Below are 20,901 nucleotides of genomic sequence, written 5' to 3'. Positions count from 1 at the left end.
GTTATTAATACAAGTATTCACAGCCATTCGCATACATCTTTTATTAGCAAAAACAAACATGAAATATAGATCCAACTCCCACTTGATTTTCTTCCAATGGTCAACAGCCCCCCCAGGTGAGTCGGGCCACGTGGTCCGTCTTCTGCTTGGTGGATTTAATGAAGCCCAGAAATTCGAGTTCCGATACGGCTTGGATGAAACGAGCGCTGGAGACGAAGATGAGGAACAAAGGTTTCTGAAAAGTGGACTAAACTATAGCCAGTGTTGATAAATCTAGAACTGCAACATATAGCAACATATGCAAATGGTATTGACAGTCACCTCAGTGTCTGTCCTCACAACCACTGATAACAATTTATAGTTTGCATCGACACAACAAGAATCCCTAAGACTTGGTTATGTCGTTTGACTGTTTGCCTTATGTTCATTTCACCCAACGAATTAAACATTAAGTAAGAAAATAGAGGAAACATGATGGAAGGATACTGTTTGACTTGATCCACTTTCCCAAAATCTTCAGAATCTGGATCGTTACCCTCTGCTCCAGAAACCACAGTGGCGTAGGCCTGAAAACAAACAAACACGTTCATGCACGTGTCCAAAGTCTTATCTTCAGATCAATAGGTTGACACATCAGTTGTTAGGATCAATTAAGACAGAAAAACAAAGGTAAGGTTGAAAGGTTACAAACATTTATGTTTTTCCTTACAGAGGGTTGTTGCCCTGTTAACAAGTTAAGTTACTTGCAAATCAGCTTAAAAAATAATGATTTAAAAAACATACAAACTCACTTCTAGCCAATCAAAGAGGTTGATGAGTCTGCCGCACTCCAGGTGCAGCTTGTAAGCGATGCAGATATCAGGAGCAGCATTAGAGACCGACCCGTCCTCCGTCTTCAGGTTGTCATTCTGAAAGTCAAGAGTTAAGATGTCTTAACATTTTGAGGTTTTTCCAAAGCATGTATCACACACACACAAACGTTTTTTTGGAGTTGGCTTCAGTCCTCCAGTCGCCCCTCCTGAGCTGTACCTGGATGTAATAGTAGGGGGTGTTGAGAGCGGCCTGGATGGAGGTGCGAGGTGTAGCGTTGAGGTGGCGTCTCACTGTGGCAGACGAGCTGTAGTAGCAGACTTCGTTCAGGGTCTGAGACTCTGGGGGAGACAAGTGACTCCTTGGTGGGAGAGAGATGTTTGGAATACATTTATTTTATCGTATTAAATTCATTAAGACTTCCAGTGGAGCAAGAAACTGATCTGTCTTACTTCACTAGGCCATCGATAAAATCGATGGCTTCATTGCGTAGAACCTCAAACGGACTGAGTTTCTTGGATCTCCGAGATTCGTTCAGCTCTAGCAGTGTCTGGAAAACACGACAATATCCAGAGTGTGTATTCAAGTATGAATAAACATCAGTGGAGTGGGGAATTTTTTCAGAGAAAACAAGTCAAGTTGATACGTTCCCTTCAAAATACAGGTGGGTTACCTTCTGCAGCTGGAAGAGATCGGTTTTCTTTTGAAGGTTTTTCACTGGAGACGTGAAACTCTCTTCCACATCAGGGACAGATTCAACAGCTGCTGCTGCTGCTGCTAAGATGAAAATGAAAGACAAGAATGAGCAAGTAGGGACATACTATTACCGTTGCCTATTCCACTAACTTTAATAATTAATTGAGAAAAGATGCAACCATATTTTAATACTAACTGTCCAACTGTTTGAATTTGGCGAGCAACTCCTCAAGCTGGATAAGAGCGTTCTTCATCTTCTCTGACTTGACCTGCTGCAGAATCTCTGCACACCTCTGGAGCAGCATGACCAGCTCTTCTTTCGCCAGCATCCTGGGGGGAAAACCCACAGGAAGTTTATGAATGAACGGTACGTGAGATTCAGACCTGGGATGCTGTTGGAACACTGTGGTTTGATCAGGGGAGCGACAAAGACTCAACACCATCTCAATCTGTCCACCAGGAGGTGCAATAAACACAACATATCAAAAATAGAGCATCTTCAAAAAGTAGGCAGGAATCTAAGTGACTACAGTTACTGTCATTTATATTTTTAATGTATAACTTCTATTTCTTTGAAACATACATATTATTTATGGAAGCTTACTTTAGAAGCTTCATAGCCGACTGGTAATCTTCATTCTCCCACACGTTCTTCTCCAGGCAAATTAAATGGAGCTCCCTGATCTGCAGCACAAAGACAACTTCAGTGAAAAATCACACACCAGCGCAGCAACAGAGCAAAACGTGGTTATAGTCAAATTAGCTGGTTCAAAAGTGTTATTTTATATTGTTTTAGACAAAGAGCTCAGAGTTCATGCCTGTTTTCCGAGAGGGTAGCGAGGTAATGAGGAGGCCAGCGTGTGGAGGCACCTCAGGACAGGGTAGTAGTTCTTGTGGTATTTATGAAGGTCTTTTATCAGCCTCTGGCACACATCCTGAAAACAGATGGTCAGCTGAGGTGTTAGATTGGGGCCAGATATCTGCATTATTCTTGGCTAGTGCCTCAGGAGGAGAGGTAAAAGAAAGAATGTACCTTTAAATAACCATCCTCCTTCAACAGAAGAACCTGTTCCTCAGTTTCCTGCCTCTCTACATACCTAGGAAAAAAGGTTAAGTCTGTTTTACATTTGAAAAGGTGAAAAGCAAACCATGGAACAAACAACACAATATTAAATTTCATCACGCTCGAATATGAAGTTATCCAGAGTGTTCACAAAATTCAAAAGCAATTTTGTGATTGAAACATAGAAACAAAGAAATAAATCTTCACACACAGGGGAAATACAAATTGTGTTTGTACCTCTTGAACGACGGCAGCTGCCTGATCCTCTCCAGGTCTCGGACACTGAGCTGTGTCACGTTCAGAAGAGCCTCCTTCTTCTTACAGCACAAAACGCTCAGAGGCTGCGAGTGAAAGTGCTCCAGCAGAGCCAGCTGCACAAAGTCACACACGCAGAAAGTCACACACCATGCAATTCTGAATCAGATCTTCAGACAAGGCGACAAAAGCAGAGGCAAGACTGATAAAGCATTTAGGAGCATCTCTGTACCTGAACACCCTTGATGAAGTTTCTCACTGAGAAGTCGTGGTAGAGGAAAATGCTGATCAGCACCTGCATCACTTTGCCATTGAGCTTAAACGGGAACTGATGTGTCAGTATAAACTGGAAACAGACAAGACAAAACCATTATAAATTATATAATAAACGTCTAAATCAAATACTCCAATAATATGTTTATTAAAGCATTTGAAAAACTGTTCTGTAGGGGGACACGAAAAATTCACAATAAAAAGCAACCAAAGACAAATATATACAATCTTAAATATTATTATACCTTTGTTACACATGCTTGAAAAAAGGCCACAGGGTTTATCACAGGGTTGTTAAGGATTACTTCACATGGCACAAGCCATTATTTATTTATCCCCTGTTTATTAACCAAGGAAATACTTGTTGACAAGTGAAGGGAGGATGGTGCCTGAGATGGACAGGCAGGTCAGTGCGGCGTCAACAATAATATGGACGTTGTATTGGACCGTTGTGTTGAAGAAGGAGCTGAGCTGCAAGGTCTGCTGGTTGATCAACGTTCGAACCCAACATACCTTGTCTATGACTGTGGCCAGATGCTGGGTGCAGGACAGGGACTGGAAGAGCTCTATGCACAGCAGGGAGGACACAGAGTGAGGCAGCATGTGCTGGATGGTGCTGGGTGAAGTGGCGATGCCGAAGATGAACATCAGCGGCAGACGTTCGATGTACAGACTGCAGAACAGAGACAAGAGTCGACTTAATGAAGATTCTTTAGGCGGCTGCAAAAGCTGATTTTTTTCAGGAACTTAATAAAATGATGATCAAATCCCATGTCAATAATTGGTTCAGCTCAGGAGTTCCTGGTTACCTGCAGATGAGGATGAAGGTTTGAAGAACCCTTGGATTGAAAGCCTCCAAGTCTTTAAAAATAATTACGACAGGAGGCTGTTGTTGCTCATCTTTGATTGGAGAACTTCGCTTTTTTCCAGGAGTACCACCGCTGGATTTCTGACATAGATATAAACATATTTTTCTAAATATCAGCTGAACAAACTTAATTTTATCAAGCTACAGCTTCCATTCTCACCTTTGTTTTTGTCTTGTACCAGTCGCAGAGTGTACCGAGGGAGCAGTGGGCGCCCTTGTGGAGCGGAGCACTCGTCTGCTCAGCCTCCTCCTCTTCCTCCTCATCTTCCACGGCCACATCTGTGCCCGTTAACTTCTCCAGCACCCTCTTCATCAAATGCTTCAATGCTGAAATGATGAACCAGAAATATAAACTTGAAAGCTCAAACTGTCACAGGAGTAATGACACAACCAAGACTAAGGTAGTTCAAACAATCGAGAATGGCCTTTAGTAGAGGCCCAACAGATATCAGTCCCCTGAATATGCCTGATTCTTTCACTAAGATCTATTTATTATTTCCTGGGAAAATGGTGAAACTGTCAAAAACACCACATCTCGCTATTTTAAAGAAGGTGAATTTCTGGATCCACGCCTATGACCCGGATCTGCATCAAAATTTAACGGGTTCTTCCTTGACACTCACCACATCCTTCCAAAGGGTTTCATGGAAATATTTTGAATTGTTATTATTATAATTGTGTAGGAGTCGAGGGAATAATGTAATCCGGAGATCTTCTAATTTTGTGCGCCTCTCGGCGTCGATTTTTTTATAAACAATTCAACCACAGACACTTCCAGGCTTAACCAAAACATCCGCTTTTAACCACACCCAGTGCACCTGTTACTTTGGTAGCACCACCGCTCCTTACCAGGTGTGTAAGTGTGCAAACCATATTAGTGTATTATCACCTGTCCCCTACAATTGTGTAATAAAGCTTCAAACAAACAAACCAAGCAACAAACCCACAGGTGTGAAAACAAATCTCCTTGGCAGAGGTATCAAAACCAACAGTTTCTTAAATGGAGGCTCTTACTTCCACACTCCTTGGCCTGGACCGAGGCCACATGAGGGGTGACAGACTGCTGGAGCTGCTCCGACAGACTGTGGAAGGTCATGTCATGATCTGGGACGTTCACACCTGCGGAGGGCAAGGTAGGAAAAGCAAGTCAGGCTAAATGTATACAGCCCTCAAAAGGCAAATAGAACGGATGATGAATAAAGAGTCAGCAAACGTCTGTGTACCAAGGACTAGAGCTGCAGTGGGTATCTCACTGGCTCTCATCTTCGACGCCCAGTCACTGTGTTGACGAGTGGAGGAGCATTTTCTGGTTAGGTCCAACAAACTGTCCAGGACCTTCCTGTTGAGTTCATCCTGTAAGACCTTACGTGCAGGAAAGAAAATATGGTGAATATAGTCTTCTTACTTTAATTCACTGAATACAGCAGTTTGTTCAAATCAGTTGAACAGTGCAAAAGGTTTTAAAATGTATCTTGTTGTTCTTCTAAAGGGACCCAGTGGTGATGTGATGAAGATATTTTACCTCTGTGTCTGTTTTGATCTGCTCCCACAGAAGCTGACAGAGCTTGAATCGTACTTCACTGTTTTCAGCACCTTCACAGCCATCAGTGAAATGGTCCTCTGAGGAGGAAACAAGGCAAACAGGAGAATACGTTTTATTAAGTATAAGTATTATTTGTCAGATGGAAGATAACATAAGACCATTGTATGTTAAATATAATAAAAAGAAATAAAATCCAGCTCAATATAAATAAATTAAAAAAAATACTATACTATTAATTTTATTAAGATGAAAATAACTAAATCAAACAGCTCAATATAATTAAAATAAATATTAAATACAATACTACTATATAAAGATAAACAAACATTAAATAAAATGTAGAGCTCAATATAAATAAATATGACATACAATACTAACATATAAAGATACAAAGAGAACATAGAATAAATACATCAATATTAATCAAATCAAATAGAAAACTACGTGAGGATGAAAGTGACATGTGAACATACACGTTATGATTATTACAGCCACGTTTAAGCTTTAAACAAAAGACAGCTTCTTCTCGATCTGAGCAGAACTCACCTAAACTCAGCTGCTTCTTCTTCTTCGCACTTGGTTTGAAAACAAAACAGCCCTGAAACGTCAGCGGCCACAACGTGAGTCAACAACAACAACACGCAGAGGAACTTTGAGCCATGTTTACGTGACTTGTAACTTCAGAATGGGACTTTACCTTCGACACAGATGAAGTCGACATGTCAGGAGAGTTTTATATCAGAGACCAACGCTGGAAGTTTAGTGGAAAGAAAATGTGGATTTAAAATGACGGCTGCTACCACCTCCCGCCAACGTGACGTAGCCGGAAGAGGCTGTGTTCAGCTGTAACGACTGTTACGCTGTGTTCATAAGTTTGACTTCATCCTAAATTCTTAAGTTGTTGCTTTTGATAATATAAAGTAACGGTCTTATCCATGTTATCAAATGATAAACTGACATATGACCGTGAGCCTTTTGTTAATTTAAGTAGAATCTCTGTAGTTTTAGACGCTGTAGTTTGTTTCTGTTTAACATTGCTGATGTTGAACACCCTCCTTGTTGCGCTCTCACTAATATCCTTAGATGGCAGAAAAATGTAAAGATGATGCTCCCACATTCTTCTAATATATTTATATTAATACATTTTAAAAGTTATGTTTACAGCTTCATACTTTATTTCGTTGGTATATATTTAGCTGCATCTGCCAACATTTCATTTGAATGCACTGTGTATTATATTTAAGGTCTCATAAAACAAGCAAAGAAAACAGAGCTGTCAGTATTTTATTTAATCCTCTTGGTGTTTATTGAGATAAATATTTATGATACAACTTTATTGTAGTGTTCTGTGTATTAGTGAACTCTGCAAACTTACTATGCATAATAAATCATCTAAATATGTTTTGTCTAATGAATAGTAGCAAACTTGTGCTTTATGTGTAAAAAAAACCAGCAGGACAGTGTATTAATGTAAGTATCCTGTTGAGTAAATGCTATCTATTGAAATCTTATGTCTATAGAATATCAGAAATAAAATTTGCTGACAATATTTTACAAAAAAAAAGTAGTAACATTTTAAAAAGTAACATTTTATTGAACACTTTGTGGAAGACATGTAAATATTACAGATAGGTCTACTAGTGTTGAAAAAGGATAAAATAAATACAAACAGAACTTGAAATCCCATAGGGATATATAAAAACATAGTTTTTCTTTAAAAGTCTCCATTTAGCAAAAGAAAAAAAAAACATCTTCAGTACTAAGCATAAATACAAACAAGTTTCTAAAATCTATGCCCTAAAGATTACCTGGTTATTATATCTAACATACATAATTAAAATCATCCAAGACATTATTTCTTTAAGTACAAAATAGGCCGTCTCATTGTAATCTGTGACCGTGAGTGTGAACAACTGGAAATCTGGTGCATTAACAAATCATTCTGCAGCATAACTTCTCAAATCCTGAGTGAGATTGAGTTGAGAACAAAGTACCGGGCTATGATCCACTGTAAAGCCACTTTTTGATCATGACCATGGGCTTCATGTCTTGTAGCTGCTTTAGCAAAAGATCAGCACCGTCTGAAAATGTTTTATCCATCACTATCTTGACATTGTTTACCGATTTTAGATTAAGTGGATTTCTGAAGTCTACCAGATTTTCATAGCCCCTAAATTCATCAGTTATTTTACTCCTCATCGCAGATCTCTGTTTGTGAGTTTGCTGTCTTTTGGACGGCAGCTCGGCACCAGGTTTGTCACTTGATTTCCGTTTGGAAGAGTGGGTGGACTCTGAGGTTTCCAAGAACTTAAGGAAGGAGTCCTCAAGTCCTAAAGGCTTGAAAGACCCTGACATAACCACATCGTCATGTTGTTCTTGGGCTGTGGGGGTACCAGGATTTGAGTTCTCTCTTGAACTGTTAACAGTCAAACGATTCCTAAGGCTCTGCATCCTCTCCGGACAGGCTGGTGTTGGACGTGCAGGTTTTCTGGGACGCCCTCTTTTCACTCCGCATTCTGTCCCAGTGGAAGTTTGAGATTCTGCACTATCGTCGTTAGAAAGCTTGCTGTCTTCTTGGCTTGCTCTGTCCATCAGATCATCCATTTTCTCGTCACTGGGCTTCTCCCCCTCTTCTGGCTCTGTCTCCTCAGAGGACGAGCTTGACGCGCCCTCAGATTTATTTGCATCTTTGAATCTGGCGCGTGAGTACTTTTTGCAGAAAATGAACTGACTCCTCTGGTCTTCAATGTATCTTTCTGTGAGGCCATGAGTGGTGTAATGCTTGAATATATTCCTCTCAGCCCGCTCAACTGCATCACAGCCTATGATCATGCACGGGTACTGCAGCGAGGACTTCTTGGTGCACATAGCTGATGCCTCCTCGTGGGATTTTAGTGTTGGTTTCCCGAAACTAGTCCAATGTTCAATGGACTTGGCTTCTTTCTTTTTAGAGTTTTTCTTCTTCATTTTGAATTTGTTTTCAACATTCTCTTTCCCATTAGACTCTGTGAAAAACCCGAATGATTTGGTCCTTCTTCCGTCACTTGTTCTGGGATCATAAACATATTCGTGCTTTTTGATCAGGTGGCGGAGGAGGTTTGACTTTGTAGTGTATATGCGGTCGCATCCATCATATTCGCACCTGTAGGTTGGATCAACTGAGCCGCTCTCAGAGATGGCGATTTCCTTGTGGTAATTCTTAATGTGCTCGATGTACTTTTCCACAGAGGTGAAGGGGAGATCGCAGTCGGGCCGGTCACAGTTGAAAGTCGCTATGCTCATGCTGGCCATCATGGCCGTAGCTTTGTCTCGGGTGAACTTGTGAAGTAAGAGGTAATGCTGCACTAACCGTGTGATTCCCATGAACACCCTAGAACAGTTTTTCACTTGACACCTGACTTCATTGTCTTTCCCTATGCTCGGACTACTCTCTTCTCCATTTTCAAAGCTGGTGTCTTCCGGCTCAGTCTCAGGTTTGGCGACGGGCAGCGTTGCCTGATGCATAGCCCTGTAGTGGAGAATCAGATTTTGCTGAATGGTGAACGCAGCAGTACATCCTTCATGGACACAGCGATATGGTCTATACGGACTGTACGCGTCTAATGCCTCACACATTTTGAGGCTCATCTTTTTCTCTTTCCGGTGGGAATCGTCCTTTGTTGGCGTGTTTTTGGAGCTGCTGGGTTTCTCTGGGGAGGAAGAGGCAGATGCAGTGGGAGAGCTGAACTTTCGCTCTCTCACTTTGCTCGATGCTGGATCAGACCTTCCTCGCTGCTCCTTTTCTTTGCCAAGTGGACTGAGTTTCTCTTTTAAATTAGATTTATGTTTCCCATCTGGACTCTGGTTTACAGCAGCCACTTGAGCCTGCTCGGGGGTTCCTTCAGGGCCTGGGGCCACCTCGCTGAACGAATCCTCGTTCAGATAGTTCTCAGGCGATGGCAGTCTTGTAACCGTTAACACATTAGGGGTCACGCCCTCTTTTACTGCAACTCCTGGTGAAGTGATGTGATGAACTTCAGGATAGTTTTCATTGTCTATCCGAGGTGCAATTGCAATGTCAAGCGGTTCTTGTTTGATAGCAAGCATCACAGGTACAGACTGTGACGTGGAGCTGGTGTTGGCATCAGTGGCTGCAGGGCTACTTATCGCATCATCTTGGCTCAGTCTAAATGTACGCCTGTTCCGAGCAGTGATCTTTAGCTTCTGCATTTCTGCCTTAGACAATCTATGTACTTTTTCATAGTGAATTCTCAAGCCTGTGGTTCTGGTGAACGTTTTGGGGCAAATCTGACAAGGGTACGGGGACAGTTTGGATGGTGTTCTTTTAAGTTCCTCTATCATTTCATTAGAGTAATCGTGCATTTTACACAAGTGTTTGAAAAGCGCCTCCTTTGTCATGAAGGAACAATCACAATCTGCCTGGTCACATTTAAAAGGTTTAGGTATCTTTTCATTGGGCTTGTCAACACTTTTACTCAGGCTTTTACTTTTTTCTCTGTCAGCGGCTTTGTCAGAATCCCTGACTTTTTGCTCTGAGGACAGTGCGTTCCGCATCTTCTCTTGCGCAGCCTCAATCAAATCCAACCTTTGAAAGGCATGTGAGATTTCCATCAGGTGATCCTCTTGATAAGGGACAGCGAGGGCTGGATTAGTCATCTCTGCAGCCTTTCCCTGCTGGTTTTCAGGGGGGAAGGAGCTGGGGTAGTCCATTATATTTGTACTTTGGGGCTCCTGTTTCAACACCATGGGTGAAGTCAAAGTTGTCAAGCTACAGGATTCCTGTGAGAAATCACCATTGTTAAACATGGCTGCATTAGTGTCAGGGCCAAGCGGGTCATTAAGGAAATCAAGAAATGACATGGGCAGATCAGCCGTCAGGTCGATCTCATCTACGGGTCTGCACTGCGAGCGTTTCGACAGGTGACCTCCGAGAGATTTGGTGCTGGAGAACTCTCTGAAGCATCTCCTGCAAATGACTTTGCCGTCCTTGATGATAGCGGGCCATTTGGTTCGCTTGCTCGACCTGCTGCGTTTTCCTTTCTGCGGGTCGGGTTCGCTGGCCTTTTCTTCTCCCAGGTTGGCATCACATTCAGCACTAGGACAGTCCTCATCGTAAGGGAAATCTGTGTTTACAGCACTATGTGGACTGAGCATGCCATCCCTAGAATTTTCCATCTGATCATATCCAGGGGTTGATATATTCTCTGTTTTAACAATGTCAAGTGTGGGTTTTAATGCAACCTGGGGCTCTGGGCTGAGACATTTCATGGGAATAGTGACCGATAAGCTTTGCGCATTACATGAGTTTTCACTCGGAGCATATGGAGTGTGGTAACCTCCTTCAGAGAGGCTGTCAATAGTTGAGATACTGTTTCCATTATCCAACTGTGCTGTCAAACTTGCACTGTTTTTTCTCATATCTACAGCGTCTCTGCTACCTTCAGCATGCACAAGTCCAAACTGATTCCCTCCGTTATGCATTTGCCCTGCGTTATCAAGCATCAGAGAACTAGACACATACTGAGACATCAAACTGGAATCTGAAGTATCCTGTGACACAGTGGGACCAATATTAGCTGCCATTGAATGATGTCTATCAGATGGAAGACAAGCCGTGGCATGATAAGGGTCCGCCTGCCACTGAGGGTAGCCGCGGGAGGGGTAGTCATTCATGTTAAAGCCGTCTGGATAGCTGTTATTCACGGGAGGTGAAGACCATGACTGGGGCATGTCGGACTGCATCATTCCACTGGGATTGTTTGAGCCCCCCCATGACGGGTACAGTGTGGGGTTCACCATTGGAGTGATCGGCACCGGCTCCATTGATCCAGGATAACATTGGGCAGGTGACGTTGAACATCCCACTGGGTAATCCATTTGCTGCATCTTGGGTTTATTGCATAGTACTCCTGGCTGATTTGACGGCTTGTTTCCCAGGATCTGAGACGGGTTTGGTGAAGCTGGTCCACTCGGGATCTTTTTTGCAGTGATTTTGGCCACTTTGTTGTATTTCTTTGCCAACTTCCAGTCTTCAAATATTTGAGGGTGTTGCTTCTTCACATGCCTAGAAAGACTTTTGTTAGTACTGTACGCCCTTGTGCATTCGCTGTATGGGCAGCAGTGCAGGCTCTCCTCACTGCCGGCACTACCAGAAGGAGTGCTGGAAGGATATCCCTGCAGCGAGCTGGGAATTTCTGTCTTGATTTGACTCGGGGAGATGATCTGTAGCATCGCTTTTGGAAATTCACTACCATGTAGATTATTGTTATGCCTCTCTCCCGGCTGACTTGCCACAGGGTTTGCTGCAGCGGGGACAGGATATTCAGAAGGAATCTCACCTCTCCCTGGCATCTTTTCTTGTACACGCGGAGCCTCCGGTGGTAGGTTTGCATCAGCTGGTGCTGTGTGAGGTTTTGTCAGTGGAGTGAAGCATTTCTCTGGTTCATTCATTTCATAATCCCCACCCGGATTCAGCATACTTGCGACGGAGTGTTTCACCCGTAGAGGAGTGGCATCATTAGAGACGTCTGGGGATCTGCACGGGGATGGGTCTGCCTGTGATGGTTCATCCACGTAAGCATTTGTGCTAACCCTTTCATGGCAAACAACAGCCGAACATGTTTCTTCTTTGCTCGGGGGACTCTGTGGAGGCGGTTGCACTTTTGGAGTGACAGGCGGGTTTTGATTTGTGAAGGGTAAATTGTTCAATGTGTCATTTGCACAATGATTCTCTTGGTGAGACAAGAACTGGGACTGTGAGTAAAATATTTTACCACAGTTTTCTGTTTGGCAGGTGTAAGTAAGATAATGCTGAGCCTCATGATCATACAACAAATAGGCCTCGCTGAAAACTTTGCCACAGTTAGGGAACATGCACTGGGCCTTAAATTCTGGATGTGTTTTTCTATGCATGAGGAGCTCAGAGTTGGAGTTGAAGTTGGCCTTGCAATCCAACTGTATGCAGATGTATGGTTTGCTGCCACAGTGCATCTGCAAATGATCATTAAGATGTCTGACATTAACAAACTGGCGTCTGCAGTACTGGCACACCACTTTCTGTTTTTGTATCTCTAAAAATCTCATGGCCTCATCGTCGTCCTTGTGAGATCTGACGTGAGCCATGAGGTTGCGGAAAAACTTGAAAGCCTTGGAACAGTTTTTAACGGGACAGAAACAGTCTTGACTTATCTGTGTGTCAGATGTAGTTTGCTCTATCTTGACAGAAGATGCCAATTGGTCCCCAACATGAGAGTCAATTTTAACAGGACTCATGCATGTCTTTGCGGCAACCTTTGAGTTTTTTGCTGGACTTTTAGGGGACTGAGGTGTTTTGGTTACCTTTCTTGCGGCTTTCATTGCAGCGAGTCTTTCTTTGCAAGACTGCTTTACATGCGATGCTACATGCGGCTCTAAAGTCTCCCTACTTTCGAAACTGTCAGCACAAATCGGACACAGGTACACTCCATCTTTGAAATGCTTCTGAGCGTGGCGAACAATTCTGTGACCCAAGAACTCCTTGTCACACAAAACACAGTACTGCATGTAGGCTCGCCAGTTTCTGAAGCGAGCGGACACGAAACCCTGCTCCCGAAGTTTTTTAGCCTCTCGGTTTTTCTCTCTTTCATCTGTGATTTCATTGAGTTCGTTCGTAGTGGTTAACAGAAAATCCTCCAGGTCTCTGTATTCAGGGAGCTTGCCAAGGGCACTTTCCACCTCTTGTTCGTCTGTGTCATTAAGTGTGTCAATAGATGACACAATAGCTGCCTCCTCACCCATCAGTGCCAAGCAGTTGCGTTTCAGTGTTTTCCAGTCCCAGAACTCTGGATCAAAAGGCCACTGTGTCTTCAAGGCCAGCAGTAACTCGCAGCGTAGAGAGTTGGGTACGCGTAGACTCCCATCCTCCTCTGGCTTCTGGTCGGGTTCGTTGTACAGTGACTCCACAGCATAATAAGAGTCGACGGTAGGCTGGAGGAGGAACTCTGTCAGCTGGCATGCACGCTTAACCTCTAGATCGGTTGGTAAGATGCAGGAAATAGTCTTGCAGATGGTAGAGTTGCTGTCCTTGTGGTCACTGGATGTCATTTTCAGAGCTTGAATGCACATTTCCACGCACACCGGAAGCCCCACCTCTCCAACCTATAGAAAGAATAATGTAACATGAATGCAACAAGTTAGATTTTACAGGCACGTTAACAGAAGCATCAGACTATGAGTCACTGTCGGTGAGAATAGTGACGTCTCTATCTTACTTCAAGCTACAAATGTGTAGACTGTTTTCTTACCTCGTTTTGGATGACTTTGATGAGAAACAGAATGTGACAGACACTTCTGCAGAGAAGAGCCATCTCTTTGCCCTGCCCGAGAAAAGTCTCAGCAGACGACTCTGAACGCATGAGTAGCTTGCTCCAGAACAGTGTGAGTTCCCTGGAAAACATCACAAACATATAAATTCTTTAGAAACTTTAGCAAAAATTATTTTGTGATAAGTGTCTATAAAATTTCAAAATATGCAATGAAATACGCCATCACAATTTCTTAAATCACAACTCCTTAAAAAATCCTTTGTCTGAACAATAACCCCAAACCACAAAATATAAAATGTTCTACATTGTAAGAAAACATAAGCAGCAAATTCTCATATCTCATACCTGGAACCTTCTATTGTCTTCCTAAATAACCTTAATGATTAATCAATAAGAAAACACTTGTGGATTGACTAATTGTTGTAGCTCTATTTGAAATGAAAAGGTGCATGTAATCAGATTAAGATCAACACAAATATAAAAGTGCACTCCTCTATTTTAACCAGACTGTTGCTGATACAAAGCAGTCAAGTGTTTGAGACAGTAGGTCATTAATATCCTCACTAATTCAGTTATTCACACTGGGACAATCTTCACACAATAATAAGCTACTAAGAGAGCAGGGAGCAGGAGGAGATCTTCGTGCACATGTTAATCACCGAGATCGCTTTGGTTTGGAAAAACAAATTTGTGCCATGACAACCGTATTACCAAGTCTTCTAATAACATATGTGGGACCAACACTTACCAGGCGCAGTAAACCTCTCCTTGAAGGAGCTGTCGCTTGAGAAAAGCAGAACATAAGCAGAGAGCTCCTTTCTCATCTCCCTCTGACTCCAAGTTGCAGATCATTTCAAGAGCGTCTTTACAGTCAATTGATGCAATCTATTGAGAAGACAGAGAGAAATACTGTTGGGACCTTTTATCATTAAGTAATCAATTGTTCAACTTGATGTCTGTGTTACTGTGTCGTTTCTTCACCTCTTCCATTAGCTGCTCCTGATTCTTTGTCATGCAGACGCAAAGCAAGTAGGTTTGTTTGAAATTCCCTTTTCCTTCATATCCCGGATACTCTGAGCACATCTTTGCAAGGACAGCAGCCTTATCAACGCTGTCCACTTTGATTAGGTGCTTTATCCGCATGTTCAGCAGCGTGGGACCTTCCAACTCAAGATACTCGTGAACTAAGGGACAGAGAGTGGAGACGACAGAAAACAAGATCTGAGAAACGCCACAAGAGGCTAAACACACACTATAATTTCATTGAATTAAAGCAGGACAAATGAGTTTGGTGCATCTTCAAGGCCCATATGCATCTAAGGAAGTGACAACTAACCTTGCTCTGTTTGAGGGTTTTGATTGGACAGGATGCCGCTGAGCGTGGTGTTGGACCAGACGCCATCCTGCTGTGCCAGAACTGCGAGCAGGCAAAGCTGTGTGCTCCCACTTTCTTGCAACAGGCTGTGTGCCAACTGTAGCACGAGAAAAAATACATGTGTAGTCACACAATTACTAAGGTGTCAGTGAGTCATACTTGAAATATCACAACATTCAAGGAAATCATTTTTACAGCAGATGTACTGAAGTGAATTTGTGTCAGCATCAAATAAGTCGAGAGTCATTCTTATACAGTAAAGAGAACATACAAACCCTTATATTTCAACCAATGTGTTTTTATTACCTCAACCCTGAGATAAACCATATCCACGCTAATTACTAAACAACATTTCTTTGCTTATCACTGCAAAGATAAGCCTCAGAAAAGGAAAAAAATAGTGTGGTTTCAGCCGCTGGGATACTGACCTTCATGGAGGACTGAAACTCCTCCCATAAGGCACCAGGGACGTGGTGGGGCAGTAAGAGCAGCAGCTCCGCACAGCTCCTGTGAATCCAACACGGTCGTTTGTTAAAGCCACATATGGGTCAAGGATACACACTTCGCAGAGTAAAGGGGAAGCATGCAAAAAAAAGGTGCGGCACTGTAAAGTCAATACAAAAGAGGATGAAGAACAGGAGAAAAGAGGGTTTATAAATCAGCAGCAGTGATACACATCTCAAACTACATCTGTCAGTGTTGGTGAGAGTTCAATATTAAATAGTTTTAACAGTTGGGAATCCTGCGACAATACAAATAATCTACAAATAGACCAAAATCAGCATTTATAATTGATAACTAATGAAGTTTTAATTACTGGCTGTCGTCTCTCTATCTCCATTCTGTGTGCGTGCTTTGCCTCCATCCTCAAACTTTACTCTGCAGCTCAGCCCAAATATGTCAGAGCTCCCTGTGAGGTCGCCTTCATTTCTATTCTGCAGAACAGCCTCAAGGTCTTGGCCTTCGTCTGGGCAAATAGCTGAGTAGTTATTTTAGACTGTTTGCAGAGTATTTAAAAAACGGTTCATATCTAAATTTCCTTTGGGATAAGGGCGTGTTTCGTTTTACTCTAACTGTCAAATATTCTGTACAGTAAAATCAAGGATTTAAACACTTTACAGTCTATCTGAGGGGCGTCGCTGCTCGAAGACACAACTATAGCAGCGGAACGGCAAAGCAGACAATGTTATGTCTGTTGTTACATGCTTGTGCCAAACCCTGTCCTGATTCATGTTTACGTGAATGATGTATAGCACATGTTAAAGAATTGTCCATGGGAGGGAAGTTGCTAGAAAGAATCAGAACAATAGTAAAGGATTTAAACATTTCCACTCACAGTGCTAACTTTTCAAGTAGGAGTGGCACGTTTTCACATTCGGAGGAGAGACAGGAGGCCGCCTTAGCAAAGCTGAGGATGGCCACAGTGTAGACCTCCAGCAAAGGCAGTGGATCTTCATCAGTTTTCCATCGGCCGGCATGTTCCACGAGGACCTGGAAGAGGATTCAGATATAATGATGAGAGAGGCTGATTCTGCACACTTATAAAATAGCAAAAACCTTTAAAATCAATTACATTTTTCCTTTAACAGTTATCAATCAATAATCAGTTTTACATCATGTTTAAATGAATTTCTTTCTGCTCTTCAATGATGTGTAAAACAACCAATTTCCAGGTGTTGGCTTGGACTCTGAGCAAAAATGTATCAATTAACCAAAAACTATAATATGTAGATTAATCTATCCTGAAAATAGACACCACAATATTTTGTTAATTATATTTGTACTTGATTTAGTTTTGATTACACTTTCCATGGCTCATGAAAACAAAGAAAAGAGTTGTAATTGCATATATTCAAGTTATGCGTCGTAATTTCGGGTCTGACAATAAAATAAAATGAAAGTCTTCGCACTCGTGGCAGCTGACGGGACCAGAATCAAACTTGTTAGGTGAAGGAGAATATAAGATGTAACTCCTCTGTACTACAATTGCAAACAAACAAATAATGGCAATTTAGGATGAATATAAAACTATTGGATCTGTGGTTATCTTTCATTTCAAAAAGCCACTACTAACTTTGTAGTGACAAATCCTAATGACATAAGTTTTGTTTTTGTTGATCTCTTTCCAACAGACAAGCCAGCACTGCACGCTGCCGGAGGATGAGCAGCAGTACTATGTTATTGCATCCTTATTACTAAAGTTGCACAGCAGGTAAAATAACAATGATTAGTTTTTCCATCACTCAACAAAGAGGAAATCCGTTTAGTTGTTTTTGTGCAATCTTGCTCACAAACAAACACACGCCAACAAACAAACAAACAAACAGGGGTGAGAATGTAATCGCCTTGGCGCAGGTAGAGACCCACAGATTTCACATGGAGACAGAATGCCAATAAACTACCACAAAATTATTTTAAATTTACAATATAATTAGCTCCAAGTTATATAAGCTGGCCAGCATGTAAAACAACAAAGCCTATTCTTCCTCCACCTCTTTTTCCCTCCATCAGTCCACAAAGAGCAAGACAGTAGACACAGAAACCCAATGAGACTCCATAAACTACCACAACATTTAATTTTGATAAATATATATTTACTAGGTTATAACCTCGTAATTATACAAGCTACACAGCATGTAAGACAACTAATGAAACTTCACTGGGTTCTTTCCTCCCACACAGGATACAACTCTCTAACAAATCAGTGCAGTTGTTTTGGTGTAATCTTGCTTACAAACAAACATACAAACAAACAAACAGGGGTAATAATGAAATCCCCCTGGTGCAGGTAAAAGGCTCTCAGATGAAGACAAAAAGTGTTGTTGTAGTTGTCTTTTGATAAATATATATTAACAATGTTATAACATCCTTATTGTATAAGTAGCCCAGCGTGTAAAACAACGAAAGCATCACAGTTGTGGGTCTTCCTGCTCAATAAAACCGTTTTATCCTCCACCTCCTTTTTCAGCAAGGCCCAAACTGCATCAATGAAAAACCCCTCTCCACATCCATTTCACCCTGAATCCCTGTTCCTCCCCTCTTCCTACACGGATCCTGACCGAGCTGCAGAAAAACTTCCACTCTTCCTGCCGCTTCTTTTCCCTCTTATAACTTTTCAGCTGACTGGATCCCCCCCACCACCACCAGTGTTCGCTCATGTGGAACAGAAACAACCCCTCGATACTAAGAATAAGAATAGAACAATAAAAAGATCTGCGCTGCATCGCAGGTAAATGGAGACCTCGCGTTGATATGGACGTGGTCGAGGCCAAATTAATGAAGGAGGATGCGTAATGGAGTCAGTGACCACTGCCACACTCTCCCTTTGAAACCCTGTCGCAGGCAGCTGCACACAGACCGCTCGCTTCTAACACACAAATACCTCCTCTTTTGCCTAGTGGAGCTGGTTATAAAGCGGTAATAACACACTAATAACCGCGTCCGCCTCTCCTCGTGTGGTTAGCCGGATTAATTAGTGCAGGAAAAAGGCCTGAGCTAGCACCTTGGAGGAATCATTGATCTCTGGCTACAATGGGCTTCACCGAACTAACCCGTTTTCACACCAAACTAAACCCGGGACGAGCCCGGAGCTGCGGGGGAATAACCCCTCATGTTCCCCACAGCGGAATCACCTCTTGGATTCCGTGCACATCAGTGCAATCGCACTGTAAAACATCGCTAACGTTGCTATCCGGGCTTTTCTCTTTTTTTTTTTCTCCCTCTTGCACAGCATGACCACTGCACAGGACAGGGGGGGGGGGACCCTGCATACCAGCTAGCACCGTTCATCCGCTGCTAGCTGCCTGGCCTGGAAAACACGAGCAATGCGTGCACGGTCCCCACCACACCGACACTCACACCCCGCACACGAGCACATGTCGCCGGGGAAACACCGAGGAGAGCCGGTGGGAAAACCACGGAGGAGTTGGTTTTTTTTTTCCCATCCCGAGAAACGCTAGCTAGGAGCAGCTAGCCGCTTTAGCTACATTGTTGTAGCGAGAAGCGTAGACGAGCATCCTCGGCCAGGAAGCCGGAGGGGCTGCAGGGCTGCCCGGGGATGAGCAGGCGGGCAGAGAGGGGGCTCACCTGGCAGAAGTCCTGGCAGAAGAGCAGCGAGGCTTCCGGGGGCGACCGCGGGCTCTGCCCCAGGGCCGAGCTCAGGCCCTGGAAGCGGTCCCGGAGCTGCTCGGTGGCTTTCCGTGTGTCATATTCCTTCTCTGTCTCCCCCTCCGCCATCTTCACAACAATCACGACCGCGTACGCACAGATGTTACGCTGGGCCAGACCTCGCACACGCGCGCGCGCACGCAGGGGTGTTGGGTGGGAGGAGGGGGGGGCGGGGAGTGTTGGGGTAGTGGGGGGGCGACCTGCACACACCACACCACACACACGCATGCATATACGACCCCTCTTAATGCCATCGAAGCATCCAGGACCGGACTCACAGCCTGCACACACCGGGTCGTTTTCCTGCCTTTTCCCGGGAACAGGGTCCATGTTGAGAGCTGTGACCTCCGGGCTCCGAGCATCATCACACAACGTGCACCAAAGGCTTCTCACAGAATCTATGCTGCAACAAGCGGCACATGTTGTACTGTTTATATGACAAATCAGGGAGAATTGCACAATAACACAACCTCGATCCCTATCTCCATATTGCGTATTTTGGAGGAAAAAAACACATTTGCCTCGTATATGTGGTATCATTCCTACTTTTCTTGTAAGTTTTATTTTTATTCATATTTTAATTTCATACTACTTTTTTTTTTTACTCACTACATTTGTATAAGGTATACATATATATATATATATCTTACACTCTCAGAGCAAATGTGTTAAAAATAACACAAGTGCAAAAATAGTAATAACACAAAAAGTGATTTTAACACATCACTTTCTCAGAGTCGATATATATATCTTACATATCTTATCTTAAAGTTATCCACAGTGTTAATGTTCTCATCCCTTCACGATGGTCAGAGTGCGGTTTTGTCCCTGATTCACTGTTTTGCTCACTGGCGCTTCAGAGGGGCAGATGTTCACAAACAGGGGTCAGTCAGCTGAAACACTCTCCCCCCCAAAGGGCAGCGTGTAAGTCTGCACGTCACTCTGTGTCGTAACAGTGTTGTGATTATGTTTCTGAAATATGGACAGTGTGAAGTGCGGTTTATGACGCGTGTCACAGATCCGTCCTAAGTTGAAGTTGAAGTCTCAGAAGATGGAGCCATTCATCTCTGCACATCCCAGACAACTGATGGATACATTAACTTCTTTCTTTGCTCAGTTATCATGAATTTGCAGATGTTCATATTTCCATTTTCTGGAAGCACACGACTTTTCAACCGTGCTGGCTTGAATATGGAAGTTTTCAAGTGATTACTTGATATGTTGTTTGGCTCCCACTCCTGAATTGCAGAATTAAAGAACTGATATTTTTACTCACCTGTTGTTACCTGTGTTACTATTGATTTAGCATGTGTGACTTACTCACACACACACACACACATACACACTCTGGTTTGCACAGCTATCCTTATTATGACTTGACTTTAACTCCCATTCATTAGGGCGGGGCTTTGGTCCCCATGAGGTCTCCTTTGAGACATGTACACAAACAAACACACAGGCAACGTGCAAATGTACACACATACACACACACACAATGATCAATGCATGATTTATAATGCAACATCTGGGTGCATATTTTATTTGCGT

At 42.9% G+C, this 20,901-nt stretch overlaps 2 protein-coding genes across 3 annotated transcripts; both read right to left on the bottom strand.

The window, feature by feature from the left end:
- Positions 1-26: 26 nt before the first annotated feature.
- orc3 (origin recognition complex, subunit 3) lies at positions 27-6,266 on the bottom strand. Of its 2 annotated transcripts, none has more exons than XM_061082871.1 (20): positions 6,206-6,266; positions 6,055-6,106; positions 5,488-5,585; positions 5,189-5,327; positions 4,980-5,084; positions 4,126-4,292; positions 3,907-4,046; positions 3,611-3,770; positions 3,057-3,170; positions 2,807-2,940; positions 2,540-2,603; positions 2,325-2,441; positions 2,111-2,190; positions 1,703-1,836; positions 1,484-1,587; positions 1,263-1,360; positions 1,030-1,171; positions 792-908; positions 487-566; positions 27-206 (listed from the first exon to the last, which is right to left on the bottom strand). In XM_061082871.1, the coding sequence occupies exons 1-20, from the start codon at positions 6,227-6,229 to the stop codon at positions 101-103; spliced, it is 2,175 nt and encodes a 724-aa protein (XP_060938854.1). In that variant the 5' UTR covers positions 6,230-6,266; the 3' UTR covers positions 27-100. The 2 variants fall into 2 exon arrangements, with proteins under 2 accessions (XP_060938854.1, XP_060938855.1); XM_061082872.1 differs by having other exon boundaries at positions 1,484-1,584.
- An 888-nt stretch (positions 6,267-7,154) lies between these two features.
- Positions 7,155-19,422, bottom strand: LOC133016014 (zinc finger protein 292-like). Its single transcript, XM_061083310.1, has 8 exons — positions 19,273-19,422; positions 16,523-16,677; positions 15,615-15,693; positions 15,148-15,283; positions 14,793-14,995; positions 14,560-14,696; positions 13,791-13,932; positions 7,155-13,644 (listed from the first exon to the last, which is right to left on the bottom strand). Exons 1-8 carry the CDS (start codon positions 19,420-19,422, stop codon positions 7,507-7,509), a joined length of 7,140 nt encoding a protein of 2,379 aa, XP_060939293.1. The 3' UTR covers positions 7,155-7,506.
- Positions 19,423-20,901: the final 1,479 nt, after the last annotated feature.

The sequence above is a fragment of the Limanda limanda genome, chromosome 12, assembly GCF_963576545.1.
Source record: "Limanda limanda chromosome 12, fLimLim1.1, whole genome shotgun sequence".
Classification (NCBI taxonomy): Eukaryota; Metazoa; Chordata; class Actinopteri; order Pleuronectiformes; family Pleuronectidae; genus Limanda; species Limanda limanda.
Note: the sequence above shows the minus strand (reverse complement) of the source record. Positions and strands in the feature narration are given on the sequence as shown.

Excerpts from the sequence above, each read along its gene's own strand:
- orc3 (XM_061082871.1), bottom strand. The coding sequence starts at position 6,229 with ATGTCGACTTCATCTGTGTCGAAG. Across the intron at positions 5,586-6,054 it reads GAAGAAGCAGCTGAGTTTAG|AGGACCATTTCACTGATGGC; the intron begins GTGAGTTCTGCT and ends TTTCCTCCTCAG. Across the intron at positions 2,442-2,539 it reads AGGAGGATGGTTATTTAAAG|GATGTGTGCCAGAGGCTGAT; the intron begins GTACATTCTTTC and ends ATCTGTTTTCAG.
- LOC133016014 (XM_061083310.1), bottom strand. The coding sequence starts at position 19,422 with ATGGCGGAGGGGGAGACAGAGAAGGAATATGACACACGGAAAGCCACC. Across the intron at positions 14,697-14,792 it reads AGGAGCAGCTAATGGAAGAG|ATTGCATCAATTGACTGTAA; the intron begins GTGAAGAAACGA and ends TCTTCTCAATAG. Across the intron at positions 13,645-13,790 it reads TCAAAGTCATCCAAAACGAG|GTTGGAGAGGTGGGGCTTCC; the intron begins GTAAGAAAACAG and ends TTCTTTCTATAG.